Source organism: Ovis canadensis, chromosome X (genome assembly GCF_042477335.2).
Source record: "Ovis canadensis isolate MfBH-ARS-UI-01 breed Bighorn chromosome X, ARS-UI_OviCan_v2, whole genome shotgun sequence".
In the NCBI taxonomy this organism is placed as follows: Eukaryota; Metazoa; Chordata; class Mammalia; order Artiodactyla; family Bovidae; genus Ovis; species Ovis canadensis.
Genome location: NC_091727.1, coordinates 130,256,564 through 130,271,296, shown reverse-complemented (window position 1 = coordinate 130,271,296; position 14,733 = coordinate 130,256,564). Strand labels below are relative to the sequence as shown.

The 14,733-nt window shown below is 36.9% G+C and overlaps 1 protein-coding gene across 1 annotated transcript in view; it reads left to right on the top strand.

Annotated features, from left to right (window-relative positions):
- DNAAF6 (dynein axonemal assembly factor 6) overlaps nucleotides 1-14,225 on the top strand; it is a 49,158-nt gene extending 34,933 nt beyond the window's left edge. Inside the window, exons 6-7 of the mRNA XM_070292158.1 lie at nucleotides 7,708-7,793; nucleotides 12,992-14,225. Coding sequence (XP_070148259.1) covers nucleotides 7,708-7,793; nucleotides 12,992-13,121 — 216 coding nt within the window. The 3' untranslated portion in view covers nucleotides 13,122-14,225. The remainder of the gene's footprint in view (nucleotides 1-7,707; nucleotides 7,794-12,991) is intronic.
- The last annotated feature ends 508 nt before the right edge of the window (nucleotides 14,226-14,733 follow it).

Sequence of the window (14,733 nt, the reverse complement as noted above, 5' to 3'; positions counted from 1 at the left end):
TGGGAAGTTAAATCACTGAAGTAATTCAAAATGAGACTTAACCAAACATTTCTGTTAATGAAAATCTCCTAATATTTTTGTGTTTCAAATGGAAACTCATATAGTCCTAACTTCTTTGTTGAGAATCAAATATACTGGAGGTGGTTGCTGTATTTCAAATTGTTCTGTATATATTAAGCTTCACTAAAATTTCAGTACATCTCATAGATTAGTCAAGTCACATATATAAGGTATGTATCACTTCTGGCATTCAGGAAGTGATAGTTCAGGAGAAAGCCTAAAATGGTTGATTTCTAACAAACACTTGCTATTTGACTTTCTCATTTTGATTTTCAAACAACTTAGAATATGATCAAAGACACTTATTAGAGGACCTGGAAAGTCTATGTTAATCACTTACAGATTATAGGAATATACTGTCTTTAAGAACCATCTTGTCATATAAATCTAACATAAGAATAAGACAATAAAGAGGAAATTTAAACCTCAAAATGAAAACTCACATTAATGACCCCACTCCCAAAAGCTTTGGCATATTAAGCTAGCTCTGTTACAACACATAGGAGAGAATAAATGAATGACAGTGAAAACAATTGGTAAGCAATTTGACCTACATTTACCCATTTCCAGGAAAGCCTCAAAGTGAATTCCTAAAGAGCCTGAAGAAGTAGTTTTGACTACTTTCCTGAAGACAAGCTGAAAGTGGAAAGAAGGAATCTCACAAACTTTAAATTAGTGGACTCTTTTCCTGTTTTATCCGCATGGCTGGAAAGGAGAAGTGTAAACTGAAGTTAGTTTTGGGTACAGCGGTAGTCAGGCTTTGAAATGGCCCACAATGATTCTCACCTTCTGATATTCTTCCTTTTGTGTATTCCACTCTCACATCAAATGGGGCTGACCTGTATAACCACTAGGAAATTATAGAAATGAAAGTATACAACTTCTGAGGCTACATTTCTGAAAAAGGCATGCCTTCTGTCTCACACTTTTGGATCATTCACTCAGGGGAGAAGACAGCTGTTGTGTCATAAGGACAGTCAAGGCCCTAAGTCCTATTGAGAAGTCCATGTGGTGAAGAACTGATGTTGCAGGAAGGAGAACTCCTTCAAGGGCCCGAGAGTGGGCTCTTGTCTAATGCTTGGAAATGAATTATCTGAAGAGACACACATGCTGACAAAGCAAGAGACTATTGGGAAGGGGTGCCTGGGTGGAGAGTAGCAGGGTAAGGGAACATAGAAGAACTTCTCTGCCATGTGGCTCACAGTCTTTGGTTTATAGTAATGGAGTTAGTTTCTGGGTTGTCTCTGGCCAATCATTCTGACTCAGGGTCCTTCCTAATGGTGTATTGCTCAGCCAAGATGGATTCCAGTGAGGATTCTGGGAGGTTGGTAGGACATATGAACTAGCATCTCCTCTCTCCTTTTGACCTTTCCTGAATTCTTCCTGTTGGTGGTAGCTTGTTAGTTCCACATTCTTTACCAGGACCTCCTGTTGTAAGATAACTCATACACGTGGTTACTATGGTGCCTAGCCAGTGTAGGTTGTTTTGATCAGTGATTCCCTTAACACTGAGTTCTCTTGCCATCAGATATGTGAGTGAGTCATCTGGAGGCAGATTCTCTAGCCCCAATAAAATCTTCAGATATCTGCAGCTCAGCCAATATCTTGAACACAAACTCATGATAGACCCTACCTAAGACAGAACTTACTAACTAAGCCACTTCTGAATTCCTAACCTATGGAATATATATAAGATAATAAATGTTTATTGTTGTTTTTGAGTCATAAATTAAGGAGGGAGGATGTATAATTGGTTTTGGTTATACCACAATAGATAACTAATAAACAGTAACTATTAGGTTGGTACAAACATAACTGCAGTTTTTGCATTGTTGAAAGTTGCCATTTGATGTTAAAATACATTCTTAATAAATGTGGTTATGTTGTACATCATTTCAATGTGCATTTCTCACTTTATGCTTTTTTTGCTAATGACTTTGTGACCACATGGACTGCAGCTCACCAGGCTCCTCTGTCCATGGGGATTCTCCAAGCAAGAATACAGGAGTGGCTTGCCATGCCCTTCTCCAGGGAATCTTAAAGACCCAGGGAAATGACTTATTACTTAATGTTTATTTTATATTAATTTTGGACTATGGGAATAATGTTAGACAAAAAGCAAATTCAAGCGATTTTCATATTTGAGTTGAAAATGAGTCATAAAGCATCAGAGACAACTCACGATGTGAATGGTACATTTGGCCCAGGAATTGCTAATGAATGTACAGTGCACTGGTGGTTCAAGAAGTTTTGCAAAGGCGATGAGAGCCTTGAAGATGAGGAACATAGTGGCCACCCTTCAGAATTTGACAGCAACCAATTGAAAGGATCATTGAAGCCGATCCTCTTACAGCTACACAAGATGTTGCTGAAGAAATCAACATCGACCATTCTACGGTCGTTGAGCATTTGAAGCAAATTGGAAAGGTTAAAAAGCTTGATAAGTGGGTGTCTCATGAGCTGATTGCAAATAAAAAAATCATTTTGTCGTGTTGTCTTCTCTTATTCTTTGCAACAACAAACCATTTCTCAATCGGATTGTGGCGTGTGACAAAAAGTGAATTTTATATGACAAACTGGCAATGACCAGCTCAGTGGTTGGACCAAGAAGAAGCTCCAAATCACTTCCCAAAGCCAAACTTCCACCAAAAAAAGATCATGGTCACTGGTGGTCTGCTGCCAGCCTGATCCATCTTTCTGAATCCGGCAAAACCATTACATCTGAGAAGTATGCTCAGAGGAAATCAATGAGATGCACTGAAAATCGCAACATCTGAAGGTGGCATTGGTCAACAGAAAAGGCCCAATTCTTCACGACAATGCCTGACTGCATGTCACACAACCAGCACTTCAAAAGTTGAACGAATTGGGCTATGAAGTTTTGCCTCATCTGACATATTCCCCTGACTTCTTGCCAACTGACTACCACTTCTTCAAGCATCTTGACAGTTTTTTTCAGGGAATATGCTTCCACAACCAGTAGGATGTAGAAAATGTTTTCCAAGAGTTTGTCAAATCTCAAAGCATGGATTTTTATGCTACAGGATTAAATCAACTTATTTCTTGTTGGCAAAAATGAGTTGATTGTAATGGTCCTTATTTTGATTAATAAAGATGAGTTTGAGCCTAGTTATAATGACTTAAAATTCAGTCTGAAACCACAATTAGTTTTGCAACACCCTAACAATAGGTGACAGAACCAGAATTCAAGCCCAAATTTGACTCCAAAGGTTGATCTCCCAAAAGGTCGAAAATTTGCCAATGAAATTTTTATCAGTTTTCCTTAGTTACCTATTAAAATAATTTTTTAATGAATTCAATTTGTATCCTATGTAAAGAAAGGAACATCAATTCCTTTGGTCAGTGAAATACTGTGTTTACTAATACTGGACACGTTAGGTCTTGGTACAGTCAGTTCTAAGTCAATAATAGCCATGACTATTTTCCAGGTATTCATTAAAAGTATTTTTGAAGAAGTCTGATTCATGTTTCAGGAGGAGTCTTTCTGTTGACTCTTCACTGAATCTTCTACTTTATGAGATATTAATGTGTACCAGTCCACTTAATTTGTTCTTTCTCTTGTCTCTCCTGTGAAGCCATTTTAGTACACAATTTTAATTTCCTCAAAAGGAAAAATTACTGAGTTGTTTCTGAATTACCCTTAACTAGACTTGCAAACAATTTTAAGAACCACTTTGAAGTTTCTACCCAAAAGTTGCATCAAAATTTCATGTAAGTCATTTTTTTAAAACTCAAATGTCATTTCAACCCTGGGGAAATAATCTTTTACCTTGAAAGATATAAACATTTCAAACTAAAGAAAAATTTTTATATTTCTGAGTCCAAGTGAAATGAGTCATCTGGCAACTAAAGAACATCTCAACCCAACTATCCTATCTGAATGATATTGTGGTAAAAATTGGTCTTTCTGGTCCAATAGACTGCACATTTAATTTGAGCCCCTATAACTACCTCTTTGAGAAATGTTCTGTTTCTCTCATTAAAAGCATCTCTATTTTAGATTTGATTTTCAAAATATAAATTAGGAGGTAATTCTTTGTTTAATGAAAATATGAACCAAAGGATACATTTAGATGGTAGGATCTCTAGAGTTCTATTTACAAATGTTTGTTTATATACAGATTTAATAAAGTAAAATATAACTCGCAGACATGTATTTATTCACATACTTTATATTGTGAAAACACTATTGCCAATTTTAAGCTTCTTGTACAGTGGAAGTGAGAAATAGATTTAAGGGACTAGATCTGATAGATAGAGTGCCTGATGAACTATGGACGGAGGTTCGTGACATTGTACAGGAGACAGGGATCAAGACCATCCCCATGGAAAAGAAATGCAAAAAAGCAAAATGGCTGTCTGAGGAGGCCTTACAAATAGCTGTGAAAAGAAGAGAAGTGAAAAGCAAAGTAGAAAAGGAAAGATATAAGCATCTGAATGCAGAGTTCCAAAGAATAGCAAGAAGAGATAAGAAAGCCTTCCTCAGCAATCAATGCAAATAAATAGAGGAAAACAACAGAATGGGAAAGACTAGAGATCTTTTCAAGAAAATTAGAGATACCAAGGGAACATTTCATGCAAAGATAGGCTCGATAAAGGACAGAAATGGTATGGACCTAACAGAAGCAGAAGATATTAAGAAGAGGTGGCAAGAATACACAGAAGAACTGTACAAGAAAGATCTTCACGACCCAGATAATCACGATGGTGTGATCACTCATCTAGAGCCAGACATCCTGGAATGTGAAGTCAAGTGGGCCTTAGAAAGCACCGCTATGAACAAAGCTAGTGGAGGTGATGGCATTCCAGTTGAGCTATTTAAAATCCTGAAAGATGATGCTGTGAAAGTGCTGCACTCAGTATGCAGGCAAATTTGGAAAACTCAACAGTGGCCACAGGACTGGAAAAGGTCAGCTTTAATTCCAATCCCAAAGAAAGGCAATGCCAAAGAGTGCTCCAACTACCGCACAATTGCACTCATCTCATATGCTAGTAAAGTGATGCTCAAAATTCTCCAAGCCAGGCTTCAGCAATATGTGAACTGTGAACTTCCAGATGTTCAAGCTGCTTTTAGAAAAGGCAGAGGAACCAGAGATCAAATTGCCAACATCCGCTGGACCATTGAAAAAGCAAGAGAGTTCCAGAAAAACATCTGTTTCTTCTTTATTGACTATGCCAAAGCCTTTGACTGTGTGGATCACAATAAACTCTGGAAACTTCTGAAAGAGATGGGAATACCTGACCTGCCTCTTGAGAAATCTGTATGCAGGTCAGGAAGCAACAGTTAGAACTGGACATGGAACAACAGACTGGTTCCAAATAGGAAAAGGAGTACGTCAAGGTTGTATATTGTCACCTTGCTTATTTAACTTCTATGCAGAGTACATCATGAGAAACGCTGAGATGGAAGAAGCGCAAGCTGGAATCAAGATTGCCGGAAGAAATATCAATAACCTCAGATATGCAGATGACACCACCCTTAAGGCAGAAAATGAAGAGGAACTAAAAAGCCTCCTGATGAAAGTGAAAGAGAAGAGCGAAAAAGTTGGCTTAAAGCTCAACATTCCAAAAACGAAGATCATGGCATCCGGTCCTATCACTTTATGGGAAATAGATGGGGAAACAGTGGAAACAGTGTCAGACTTTATTTTGGGGGCTCCAAAATCAGTGCAGATGGTGACTGCAGCCATGAAATTAAAAGACGCTTACTCCTTGGAAGAAAACTTATGACCAACCTAGATAGCATATGCAAAAGCAGAGACATTACTTTGCCAACAAAGGTCCGTCTAGTCAAGGTTATGGTTTTTCCAGTAGTCATGCATGGATGTGAGAGTTGGACTGTGAAGAAAGCTGAGCGCCGAAGAATTGATGCTTTTGAACTGTGGTGGTGTTGGAGAAGACTCTTGAGAGTCCCTTGGACTGCAAGGAGATCCAACCAGTGCATTCTGAAGATCAGTCCTGGGTGTTCTTTGGAAGGAATGATGCTAAAGCTGAAACTCCAGTACTTTGGCCACCTCATGAGAAGAGTTGACTCATTGGAAAAGACTTTGATGCTGGGAGGGATTGGGGGCAGGAGGAGAAGGGGACGACAGAGGATGAGATGGCTGGATGGCATCACTGAGTCGATGGACGTGAGTGAGTGAACTCCGGGAGCTGGTGATGGACAGGGAGGCCTGGCGTGCTGTGATTCACGGGGTCGCAGAGTCGGACATGACTGAGCAACTGAACCGAACTGAACTGAACTGAACTGAAGAAATTCTGATTTTTCCCACTATTTATTTGATAGGTATTTCCTTCTTAATGTGTTGCTTTTATCCTTGCTATTCCAGCTCTGAACTTAACAGATGTTCATAATTTCAAGTCTTCTAGCTCATATTAGTGAAGACTTCATAATTTAACTTAAAGTTGTTTGAGAAAACTATATGCCGAGAGAGACAGAGATCAACTTCTATTGAAAAGAGAATGAATTAAGAGTTAGAGATGAGACTTGTATTGTGATAAAATGCACATAATATACAATTTACCATTAGTGACATGTAGGGTGCTCAGAATGTTGCACAACCATCACCAGTATCTAATTCAAGAACATTTTCATCAACCCAAAAGGAAATCCTTTTGTCACACCTCTTTTCTCCTTCCCCAGTCCCTCCAGTAACCACTGATCTGTTTTCATTCTCTATAGATTTGCCTATTCTGAATATTCCAGATAACTAGAATCCTACAATATGTGACTTTTTAGCTTAATGTTTTCAAGGATCATTCATGTACTAGTATTTCATTCCATTTTATGGCTGAATAATACTCCACGGTAGTGATAGACTACATTTTGTTTACCATTCATCGGTTCATGCGCATTTGGGTTTTTTATGCCTTTTGGCTATTGTGAATAATGCTGCCCTGAACAAAAACATTATGTATTTATTTTTGTTTGAGTGGTTGTTTTTAATGCTGTTGAATACACACACAGACATATATATATATATATATATATATATATATATATATATATATACACTCAGGAGTTGAATTGCTGGGCCATGTGGTAATTGAGATGAGACAGTTTTGACTGAAATCTTACTAAATCAATAAATAGTCTCATTTTTTGAGTAGTGGTCATATTGTTGTTTCTCTTTTGTTATGTTAGCAAGTTTTCTGGACTCCTACATTTCTCTAGGAAATGTGGCATGGGAGTTCATGCCAGGAGACTACAACATAGCATCACCAACCCACACCCAACATGAGAACTAACCATTTTTTATACAAAATACTCAATGATATAAAGGCAGTGGAAGGTTCCCAGCTCTAGCAGGTGTACTAGCATGCACCTTCAAGGAATGAAGGTACTGGCATGTAACCAAAGTGTTTCAATAATAACTTTGAAGACAGATAATCTTAGTCAAATTACAGATGGTTGCCTTGGTTCACTCACTAAACTTCTCTGTATCTTGGTTTCTCCATCTGTAAAATGAAGATAATAAACACTGCTTCTCAAGATTGTTAAAAGAGCAGAGTCTGGTACATAGTCGGCATTTAAATAAATTTTAGTTCTCATTCCCTCTTATTTTATTGGACTCTTCAAATTGTTCTTCAAGACAACAGTATTTTTCTTCTCACTTTTTCCTTCAGGTGAAAATTAAACTACCAAACACCAACCCTGCTGATATTAAAGTTGACATTCAGGAGACGATCCTTGACCTCCGTACTCCAAATAAGTGAGTAAAACTTGGAGCTAGAATAATGAATGTTATAATATTAATGAATCTTTAGTCAATATCCTTTATAAAAGTGTATGTAGTTATTTTGTATCACCCCCAAAGTCCGAAGAAAAGTGAAAAAGTCAGTTAATCATTCAGATGTTTGATCTGGTTAATATAAACGTAAATATATTTGTAAATACCTAGATTTTTTTTTACCACTTTGCATGCATAGATTTGGAGTAGGTTGATGCCACCAAAATATAGTCCTGACATTCAGATACAGTTTGCTTATCTGTGATGAAAAATAGCTAGAGGTGAAAATCTCTTTAAGTTGTAAGTCTTGTGTGTGATATTTTGGTACAGTGATGGCATGAAAGAAGCAATCTTTAAACATTTTAGATATTGTGGGGCTCTAAGGTTGATTATATTCATCTAAAAATCAGTGAAAATCTTATCTATTACTTAAAACAAAAATCTAACAGTTAATTTATCACTGGATCCTCAAGTTGCATGAATACATTTTAAATTAATGCAGATGATAATGGAATAATTCAATTAAACACTTGATATTTTCAAAAATAGTCTTGTTATTATACAAGTTCAAATCATGTTCCCCAAATACAATATATAAGATAAAATTCTGATAAAATGTTTACCCTGAAACCTGGATAAATCAACCCTGTCTCTCAAAACTAACTATATAAGGAAGGAATTGATAGAACCTGGCATGTGCTAGATAAAATATCTGAATATCTCACTGCTTTGTTCACTTTTCAGCTGGATGTATAGCAGTTAGCACACTTGGTTGACTGCAGTGGTCCTTTCTCTGTTAACTCATAGACATTTCAAAATGGGTGTGGGGAGCAGTCAGATGCTAGCATATTATCTTCCTTCCCTTGTCAGTACCTATAGTTCTTCTCTATTAATCATAGGGCTTTGAGAAAATAACAAAATTAGATCTCTGCTACAAAAGACTTCTATGTGTAAACACACCAATGTACATGCATAGCTTAACCTTGATTTCTATAATAGAGGAATTTAACCACAAATGACCTACAGAGGAATGCATATCAAATATTTTCTCCTTACTTAATGTAATTTTTTAAATGTATTTACTCAAAAGTTGTCTCATGTTATGAAAATCACATTCCTTTTTTCACCATTGACATCAAGGAGTATAGTAATTTTTTCATTACATGCTATACACACATTTACTCTTTCCACACAACCTTTGCAAGGGAAGTTGGTTAAATGAGCAGTCAATCTTCCATGATATTTGTGCACTTGTTAAAAGCACAGACACATCTACACACCATGGAGTTAATTTCCATTCCCATAGAGGTTCTCACTGCCTCCATCAATCTTTAGGCAGCTGCTCTGGCTATGCTGTCATTCCAGATATCTTTCAAAGCCCCTAAATGAAAGACTCACACAGAGATATTTTTCCAAATAGAATGTGGGCTGCAGTAGGTCATTTGGATCATACAGTACTTATATATTAAATGCTCAGCACATAAAAGTACTGTCTGTTAAGAAAAAGGTCATTAATTAAGATAGAAGAGAGAATTAAAATTCTTATCACTTTTCCTAAAAACTCGAACATTCTTTGGAGCCCTGTTATTATCTGAACTTGTGTTATTGGAAATGTGTCTTGCTTTGAGTTTGCCGATATTCACGTCTACTTTCTTTAGTTTCTAACTTTGACACCCTGTAACACTATGCTTACTGGTTTCAAAAAGCATAACAGTGGACATTCTGTTCATGTACCTATAAGGGAAAATGAGCGGAATTATTTTAACTAAATTGACTAGATATCAGTCTATTGAGAGTCAGTTGCATTGAAATTATGAATAAAACCCAGATTTTTAGCATTATAAAATGAAAAGAAATGTTTGCTGAATCCTTCATTTTAAAACACTTGTTGTTTTGGCATATAGATTCCCAACAGGGTAGACAGAAAGGAGGAAAGATAGGGGAAATTGTATAATGTCTCAAAATCTCCAGACTTTATCTTCATATGGGGTTTCATTATTTTTTAAGATGGATTCTAAGAATATCTTCAATGAATTCCTTGAATGTGATAATAAAAACACATTCTAAAGATAAATATGAGTTAATTTCTGGTTGTGTGTTACTTTAGATTATCTCACCTTTGCTGTGCTCCTTTGATTTAGATTGAATTGACTGATATTCAAAGGCATAAACACCTAAAAAAAGTTTTCTAAATGGAATAGTGAATTGCAGCTCAGTAGCTGTTTCTGCTTTCTTTGAAAATAGTTATGTCTCCAACAGGAAACCTTAAAAAGGCCATATCTTTTTTAAGCCCAGATATGTAAATCAAATAATTCATAAACTACATAAAATAAAATGTGCATTATGTGATAATGCACAGAACAAGGTTGTTGTATATTTAAATCTCTTGGCAAGAAACATCAACTTGAATTCTCTAATATAAATGTAAGCATGTAAGTCTCTAAACTAGAATTCACTGTATAGATAATTTTTTTGTTTTAACTTTCATATATTATTATTTGCATTTAAATAATTTCTAAAGAAAAGCAACACTGGAGAGACTTTTTTTTTTACTTTTTATTTTGTATTGGAGTATAGCCAGTTAACAATGTTGTGATAGTTCTAGGTGGACAGCAAAAGGACTCAGCCAAACATATGCATGTATCCATTCTCCTCCAAACTCCTCTCCTATCCAGGGTACCACATAACATTGAGCAGAGCTCCCTGTGCTACACAGTAGGACCTTGTTGGTTATCCATTTAACACTGGATAAACATTTGATCAGTGACTAAACTTTAGCTTCTTAAAAAGCAAATATTTTTCAATGTAAAGGCAGAGAGATTGGGTTTAAATGTTCATTCATATTTTATTATAGTAGTGACCTATACTAGTTATTCAAATATCATTTTGTAGTGACCTATTTGCTTTTCATTCATTTATTCATTCACTCAACAAATAATACTTTCCTTCTTTTAAGAGCCTAAATAAGTTAAACAGTTTCTACTCAAAATTTTTGTATGTGAAGCTATGCTACTAAGGACTAGACAAAAATGCAGGGATGGATGCATCATTCCAATGGCCACTGTCTTTTTTTTTAAGTTATTTCTCTCTGGACAGAGAAGTGCACATTATCATTGGAACTTCTTCAGCTGATTTATAGTTGTCTCTTAGTGCAATGAAACTGTCACCACTGAGCTTTGCTTTCTTTTAAAAGTGAATATATTATCATTTGTAGAATAAGGGATGAAGCAAATCTAACTCTAGTACAACCTATGTTGTAAACAACTTTAAAAAGATGGACTCTCAGGAACTCCCTGGCTGTCCAGTGGTTAGAACTTGGCACTTTTACTTCCAAGAGCCAGGTTTAATCCCTGGTCGGGGAACTAAGATCCTGCAAGCTTCATGGCACAGTCAAAAAAAAAAAAAAAAGATAGACTCTACATGGTTTTTGCACCCACTTTTTTTAAGGTTCCAAATATTACAGGGTATATTAAAATACATTGCGGTTTCATTACTTCAAGTGGAGAGAATTGTTCCTCCTACCCCAAATATCTGGAATGGAACAAAAGTAACAGAAAACTTCTCCTTTAGGTTCCAGAGCTGTGTGATAAATACTTAATGCGCCCAGTTTCCTGAATTTAGGTCTTTGCAAATGAGTAATGAGGAGATTGATTTTCAAGGATTTTGTTTTCAAATACTAGTTCTTTGTACAAGTATTCAATAAGTAACCCCTAAAAGTTACCCAAATTACCATATTCCTTTACCAATTTGGATCTTATACCTCCTAAAAGAGCTTTTCTGTCCACTTTTTTTAATTTAAATTTTTATTTTTACTTTATTTTACTTTACAATACTGTATTGGTTTTGCCGTACATTGACATGAATCCACCACGGGTGTACATGCGTTCCCAAACATGAACCCCCCTCCCACCTCCCTCCCCATAACATCTCTCTGGGACATCCCCGTGCACCAGCCCCAAGCATCCTGTATCCTGCATCAGATATAGACTGGCAATTCGTTTCTTACATGATAGTATACATGTTTCAATGCCATTCTCCCAAATCAGCCCACCCTCTCCCTTTCCCTCAGAGTCCAAAAGACCACTTTTTATAGAACTCCTCAAGGCTTCTCTGTTGAGAATGTGAGGTAACAAGTGCTTCATGTATTTAATTTTCTTCAGATACCAGCATGTGCTGACCCCATGCATAATTCAGATTCATACCACTATGACATATTTATGGATGTCTCATCCCAGCCATGCGTCTGAAGCATACAGCTATCCAGCAACTGAGCCATAAACTACAAACTACACTCAGCAGTCTCTCACAGGAAATTTCTGTCAATGTAAAATAGAAAGAACCAGAGGCAAACAAAAGAAAGCACTTTCATTGATTCGGTATTGAAATCACTGCAGGCCTGAATTTCAATAACTACACCTGGAGTAGAGACTCAGTTTAAAGTAATGTTAGCAGAATTATTGTAGAACTATTCGAATTTCAGATTTCTGTTAGGCAGTCACATTTCTTCTACACATAAGGATGACTGGCAACAGACCTATCCAAACAACTTAAAGTTGCAGTGGTTCTATTTCTATGCCAATAAACATAGCCTGAGACTACGTTTATATAATGCAAAATGAGGTCAATTTAGAAAAAAAAGCTTGCTTGCTTGCTAAGGCACTTCAATCTTGTCTGTCTCTTTGTGACCCTATGGACTGTAGCCTGCCAGGCTCCTCTATCCATGGGATTCTCCAGGCAAGAATACTGGAGTGGGTTGCCATGCCCTCCTCCAGGGGATCTTCCCAACCCAGGGATCAAATCCGAATCTCTTAAGTCTCCTGCATTGAGGGGTGGTCCAAACCGCTGCTTGGATTTTTAGGGCCCCCCCCAAAATGGTATACTATTTGTGTTAATTAGGCATATTTTTGGAGAAGGAAATGGCAGTCCACTTCAGTGTTCTTGCCTGGAGAATCCCAGGGGCGGAGGAGCCTGATGGGCTGCCGTCTATGGGGTCTCACAGAGTCGGACACGACTGAAGTGACTTAGCAGCAGCAGCAGCAGGCATATTTTTGATACAGTATTCATACTGTCTAGTTTTTTGGTTCCTAACATTGTGATGATATATATTGCTTCCCATTGCCTTTATTAAAAGTGGTATCTTCTTGATGTCACTGGTTCTAGGTTTTTATTTTGTTTTTCAGGAAGCTGCTGGTAACCCTTCCCCATCCTGTGGACTGCAGCAGTGCCAACGCCTTCTATATACTTGATACTGAGACTCTCGAAGTCACTATGACTATGAAACGAGAGTTGGATTTCGTTAATTTCTTCTGAAACAGTATGGACAAGGATGAAAAGTGGCAATAACACTGATTAAAAAATAAAAAACTTTGAGAAAATTAGTTAATGTTTTCTGTCTTCTCTTTATTATTCTGACATATTGAAAAAAGGGCTTATATTCAATTCTAGTGCTATTCTGATCATTTACAGTCATTTCTATTAATCTAGTAGGAAATAGTGTTTTCTCATACTAATAAGCTATCCCACTTTTATAGTGATAGCTGGATGGAATTTACAGGTTAACCAGTTAGATTGCTACATGTCAATTAAATAACTGAAATATGACCATGAAATGGTTGGTCCACTTACTTCAATAGTCTAAAGGTCTTAAGCCATTTGATTATACCATGATACAATCAGTAACATAGGAATTGGTCATTATTATCACCAGAAAAGTTTAATTGGTTTCCTTTTTTATTTAATCAAAGGATTTCTAGTGTTCTTTGTTTAGGCTCTCACTATTGTTCAGGAACATACAAGTAACAGAGGATTATAAATATATAAGACTTCCCTTGTAGCTCAGTCAGTGAAGAATCTGCCTGCAGTGCAGGAGACCAGGGTTGGACCCCTGGGTTGGAAGATCCCCTGGAGAAGGAAATGGCAACCCACTCCAATATCCTTGCCTGGAAAATCTCATGGACAGAGGAGCCTGGTGGACTGCAGTCCATGGGGTCACAAAGAGTCGGGCATGACTGAGCGACTAACACACATAACTAACACATAAATAGTTTGATGCACCGTATACTAACAACTTGTTTTACTTGAATAAGAAATACTCTTGAACACACAGTGTTATTCGGCTTCCTCAGTCTTGTTCTCAGTGTTTGGATCTATTTAGGTTAAAATATTTTCCTTCTGTGCACTAATTATTAACAATGCCTTTTGGGGTACTGTGTTTATATTTAGTAGTTGAATTCCTTGATGCTTGAATACAAAGAAAATGTGGCGCATTTACAAATACTATTATCTCTCATTTCCTATATTTATTCATAATTGGACATACTTATTTTATGAATTATGTCAATGTGCCCTGCCTCTTCTGTACTATATATCATAAGTTTATTTTAGAATTATTTATGAATAAATCATATTTTAAAATTTTTGTGACAGTCTCACACATCATTGCAGAAATCTGGAGTTACCTGGGGGTAAGTTTTGAAAAGAGATAATGGAAAGATGTGAGCTATTATGATGTGATGTGAGCTAAATACTCAAGCAGATATTTTCTAAGCTTAATTATACAGACAACTATGGAGGAACCTGGTAGGCTGCAGTCCATGGGGTTGCTAAGAGTCGGACACGACTGAGCAACTTCACTTTCACTTTTCACTTTCATGCATTGAAGAAGGAAATGGCAACCCACTCCAGTGTTCTTGCCTGCAGAATCCCAGGGACAGGGAATCCTGGTGGGCTGCTGCCGTCTATGGGGTCGCACAGAGTCAGACACTACTGACGTGACGTAGCAGCAGCAGCAACTAAGCATCTAGTTTGTGACCAGATCAAGTAAAAGGAAAAGACTGAGATTTTAGGAAAAGTGGTTGTGTTAAAACACTAAATTCTTGCAGAGAATTTGACTTTGAAATTACCACTATGACTTTCTTCTGTG